The sequence below is a fragment of the Muscardinus avellanarius genome (assembly GCF_963383645.1).
Source record: "Muscardinus avellanarius genome assembly, chromosome: 3".
Lineage (NCBI taxonomy): Eukaryota > Metazoa > Chordata > Mammalia > Rodentia > Gliridae > Muscardinus > Muscardinus avellanarius.
Window position 1 is genome coordinate 120,370,658 of NC_137788.1, and position 5,037 is coordinate 120,375,694.

The window sequence follows — 5,037 nt, forward strand, 5'->3', positions numbered from 1 at the left end:
TTCCACCACTGAAGGCCACGATGAGCGGGCACCACAGGTTTGTGGATGGAGAGCCAGTGTAGTGAGCTGGGAGAGGAGAAGACAAGGAATGAAAGTAACTCTGGAAGAGAAAAGGGTGAGGCATCGGATTTCGTCTTTTTCTTTCCTGGAGAAGCCTGGAGGAAGACTCACCTCACTAAGAGCTAATGAGGTAGCCCAGGAACATAAACAAAGTGTTCCCCGGCTTCCCAGGTAGACATCGCCTGAGATGGGGGGATAAGCAAGAGGATGTGGACACTCCCTGACTATTTCCGTTCCAGAGAACAGAAGAGAACAAGACCGAGAGTACAGGGAGGGGGTGCAGAGCAGCGCTGGCGCCCAGCCCCGAGCCCCAGGAGCAGGAGGGGGTGGGGGGACGGGACACTTGAGTCCCATATGGTCTTTCCAATGAGGGCTAAAGAGAGGCTTAAAATGTGCAAGTTCTCCTTCTCTGCAGAGAAAGAAGTTGTGTGTGTGTGTGTGTGTGTGTGTGTGTGTGTGTGTCTTTTTTCTTTTAGTAGCTAGAGATGCAGGGCAAAAGAAGGACAAAGGAAATCTTCCTGAACAATCATCCCTGCCCTCCGCCCCAATCCTCAAAGTGTTCTTGGAACCAGGGGATTGTTTTTTACAGACTTGGCGACTCGTGAGCCAGGAGGAGTAAACCGAAGCCTCCAAATTAATTACACTGGCTAAGACGAGGCTTGAAATTCCCTAGTAAGCACATTTTCCTTTAACCTTTAAAAACATAAGGGGGAAAAAAAAAAAAAACCCACAGCCCCAGACACGAAGCCAGACGCAGGCCCGGGGCGGTTTCAGGGTCTGGGGACCCGGCCCCCGGCGCCGCCCCCGCCCCCGCCCCGCGCACTGCGCACAACAACCATTTTCCCCGCCAGCAGCACACAGTGTCCACGCGCCGCCGCGGCCTCGCTGATTGGCCGGGCCCCCGGTAAACAAGGATCAGGCAGCCAATGGGAGGCCTGTGCACGAGGGCAGCACGAGCCTCCGGGCGAGCGCTCGCGTGGCCGCGCCGGCTCGGGCGCTATAAAGAGCAGTTTCCGGCTCCAGCCGCAGACTCCTCTCTCGACTCCGGGCAGCCCTGCGAGCAGCCCTTCCGCGAGACCCGCGCGCTCCTCCAGCGCCTGGAGAAAGGACAGACCCTATTATTTTCATTTTTTTTCCTAAAAGGCTTTGCTCTAGCCAGCCACTTAAAAATTTCAGACACCTTTTGGATCTTTTAGTTAAAATTCCTTTGCGGGATTCTTTAAATTGTGTTTTATTCTAACACCCTACCTGCCGAAGGACACCCTTATTCTTTTGGAAGAGCGAGGTATTCTTTTCTTGTAAAGGGTCCTTCTTGGATTGTTTTTTTTTTTTTTTTTCTTTTTTCCTTTCCCTTGCCTCTGCTTTTTGACTTTCGAGCCAGCTCAGCCCAATCATGGTGGTGTTCAAGAAGATCAAGTCTTTCGAGGTGGTCTTCAACGACCCCGAAAAGGTGTACGGCAGTGGGGAGAAGGTGGCCGGCCGGGTGGTCGTGGAGGTGTGTGAAGTTACTCGGGTCAAAGCGGTCAGGATCCTGGCTTGCGGAGTGGCCAAAGTTCTCTGGCTGCAGGGATCCCAGCAGTGCAAACAGACCCTGGATTACCTGCGCTACGAAGACACGCTTCTCCTGGAAGACCAGCCAACAGGTAAGAGGCGCAGGTCATTGTTGGAGAGCGGAGGCTGATTATAGAGAAAGGGCTTTGACAGGAACGAGTGGAGCCTAAATTTTAAGTTGCTTAGTTTGCATGCTTGGAATTATAGTGGTTTCTATCTTTTAGTTTTAGTTTGTAAATATGGCTTATACCCCCCCCCCCCAGAAAGGGTGATTTGTACAATTTCTTACCGTGCTTATCCTGAGGGGTGTTGCCTCAGTTACTTGAGGATTTCTGTATGCATAAATTGCTTAGCCTATGCTTGATTCTTGCAGTAACTATCCTGGGGCGAGCCTTTCAGCATTAAAGGGTTTTGCAATTTTCTGCTCAAGGAACTGCATCATAGTCCCTGTAAGGAATGAAAACGGGCGTAATGGGAGTACTAAAACACCCTGGTGTGCTCCCACTACGTGTTCAAATGTAACAAGAAACCTAATTGTCCTGTCTTCTTTTCTCTTCAGGTGAGAATGAGATGGTTATCATGAGACCTGGGAACAAATATGAGTACAAGTTCGGCTTTGAGCTTCCTCAAGGGTAGGTACCACCTAAATGCATCTTTGAGCTTTTGTCTCAAAAGTATCTTTCCTAACTTTGATTATTTACTGTTCTTGGATAGTATTAATTTTTTCTCTTTTTTTTTTTTTTTTTTTTTTACACAGGCCTCTGGGAACATCTTTCAAAGGAAAATACGGTTGCGTAGACTACTGGGTGAAGGCTTTTCTTGATCGTCCCAGCCAGCCAACTCAGGAGATAAAGAAAAACTTTGAAGTGATGGATCTAGTGGATGTCAATACTCCTGATTTAATGGTGAGATTCATTTTAATATTCTATTCTCCTTGGTCACAAGATTATAAATTTGGTGTCTTAAGAAATGGAGCGAAGCGTCTCAAACACTTTTCCTTTCTACCACAGGAACCAGTCTCTGCTAAAAAGGAGAAGAAAGTTTCCTGCATGTTCATTCCTGATGGACGGGTGTCTGTCTCTGCTCGAATTGACAGGAAAGGATTCTGTGAAGGTAAAAACCTAACACTTAAAATGGTAGACAGGCTTAATACTAAATGGGGTTTGGGGGCTAAGGGCTGGAGATAGGAACAGAGGCGATGTCATTGATTGGTCCATTAATTCCTTTTCATCATTTTTGTTGCTAGGTGATGACATTTCCATCCATGCTGACTTTGAGAATACGTGTTCCCGAATCGTGGTCCCCAAAGCCGCCATTGTGGCCCGCCACACTTACCTTGCCAATGGCCAGACCAAGGTGCTAACTCAGAAGTTGTCCTCAGTCAGAGGCAACCACATCATCTCAGGGTCGTGCGCATCCTGGCGTGGCAAGAGCCTTCGAGTGCAGAAGATCAGGCCGTCCATCCTGGGTTGCAACATCCTTCGAGTTGAATATTTCTTACTGGTGAGTGGAGTCGGGGGGCGGCCGTAGGACAGAAACTGTTCACCTGTTAGAACAGGGGTTTTCTCCAAACCTCTCATCTAACAAACTGCCATCTCTCTTTCCAGATCTATGTCAGCGTCCCTGGCTCCAAGAAGGTCATCCTTGACCTGCCCCTGGTCATTGGCAGCAGGTCGGGTCTGAGCAGCCGCACTTCCAGCATGGCCAGCCGAACCAGCTCTGAAATGAGTTGGGTGGATCTCAATATCCCTGATACCCCAGAAGGTGAGCCAGGCGTCGTGTCTCTTCTTCCCTCCGGTCTGCTTGGCCTTGTAAAACTGACGGTTTGGTGTTTCTCGGCGAGGCTGCTTATCCCCCATGTCTTCTCTCTAGCTCCTCCGTGCTATATGGATATCATTCCTGAAGATCACAGACTGGAGAGCCCCACCACTCCTCTGCTGGATGATGTGGACGGCACCCCAGACAGCCCTATCTTTATGTACGCCCCAGAGTTCAAGTTCATGCCACCACCTACGTATACTGAGGTGAGAATTGCCACATTTGCCCTGAGCCTTCTCTGGGGAGTTGACTTGGGTCGCTGAATGATTGTCCTACTTCCGACCCAAACTAAAAAGGGTCTCCTCTTTCTTCTTACCAGGTGGATCCTTGCATCCTCAACAACAATGTGCAGTGAAGTGTGTGGAGGAAGAGCAACAGCTGTACCCACTTGTTTCTCTCCGCCTGTCTTCCTGGACTCACTTTTTTAGAGACCTGCCAGTCTCTGCTGTGTGGTTTGGGTCCGCCCCAGCCTCTGACTCTCCAGAGTCGGTGGTGATGAGCAGGCCGTCCTTGAGCCTCAAATGGTGCGAATTCGTCCTCCGCCAGCGCCAGCGCGATAAAGGAGTGTTTGCTGAATGGGCTTAAAAACGCACTAGAAAAACTCAGGCCCGTCCCACTTAACTGAGATCTCTTTGAAAATTGAGGCATTTCAGTAGTTTCAGGTCAGGGATGGAAATGGCCTTCTGGCATGGCCTTCCCAAGGTTCCTTTGGAAGGGAATTATAAATTTGTTATAACAGTGTCACACTTTGTACTTCTATGCCATATGGAACAGAATCCATTTAGCAAAGTAGGAAAATGAAAATCATTGTCAAAACTTTGGGGGAAAGGAGGAGGGTCTTTGATTAAATCACTGTTCCCGTTTTGTACCCTTATGGATGAAAACCCTCTAAGCTGATGTGACCGGGTTTCAGAGTGCTTCCCCCGTGAGTTACGGGAAAGCTGCTCTGAGATGTCTTTGCTTAGGATGTATTTCGAACCTGGCGTCAAGCAGTACTATCTGTGCCCCACCCATGGTCTTAAAAGCCATTTTTAGTGTGTCATGCACTGTGTTCTCCTGTTGCAAACTTACCGAATGGGAGAACCTAGTTTTTCATGTGGCCCTTGGAATTGATTCTAAGGCAATGTGTTCTTAGCACTTTAGTTCCCACCAAATTTTTTTTCCTCCCCCCACTCCTGAAATGTAAGCTACTAGTCTACTATGTCTTGAGGGGTGAGCTTAAGGACACACTCCAGAAAAAAGTGTTAGTAGTAGCACTTTTGAGTCTTTGTCCCAGTGTACAGGATTTGGGAATTCTGACACTCTAATCAGATGGCAGGGTTGCTGCCTCGCCCTCGCCCACTGTGACTTCTGTAAACTCCAGGAGGAATTCCAGATCAGGACGCCCAGCACTGTGGGTCAGAGCCTCTGACACTGCCATGAGGAACTAGAGGGCTGGTCTTCACCCAAATCCCTCGACTCCCTTCCCGCCCAGTGTTAGAGAAGGGGCCACAATCCCGTCCCACTGCAGCCGCCAGCACTTGGCCAGTCCCCTGCCGTAGCACTTTGCTCGCTGTCCTGTGTCTGAGCACTGAGGGCCACCTTCCTCTGAGAACAACCACAGCCAGA

The 5,037-nt window shown here is 49.4% G+C and overlaps 1 protein-coding gene across 1 annotated transcript; it reads left to right on the forward strand.

The window, feature by feature from the left end:
* Window positions 1–1,348: 1,348 nt before the first annotated feature.
* TXNIP (thioredoxin interacting protein) lies at window positions 1,349–3,784 on the forward strand (the record flags this gene model as incomplete). The annotated part of the gene is made up of 8 exons (XM_080692827.1): window positions 1,349–1,703; window positions 2,171–2,243; window positions 2,369–2,516; window positions 2,622–2,724; window positions 2,858–3,114; window positions 3,219–3,375; window positions 3,484–3,635; window positions 3,749–3,784. The coding sequence occupies exons 1-8, from the start codon at window positions 1,454–1,456 to the stop codon at window positions 3,782–3,784; spliced, it is 1,176 nt and encodes a 391-aa protein (XP_080548953.1). The 5' UTR covers window positions 1,349–1,453.
* Between the last annotated feature and the right edge of the window lie 1,253 nt (window positions 3,785–5,037).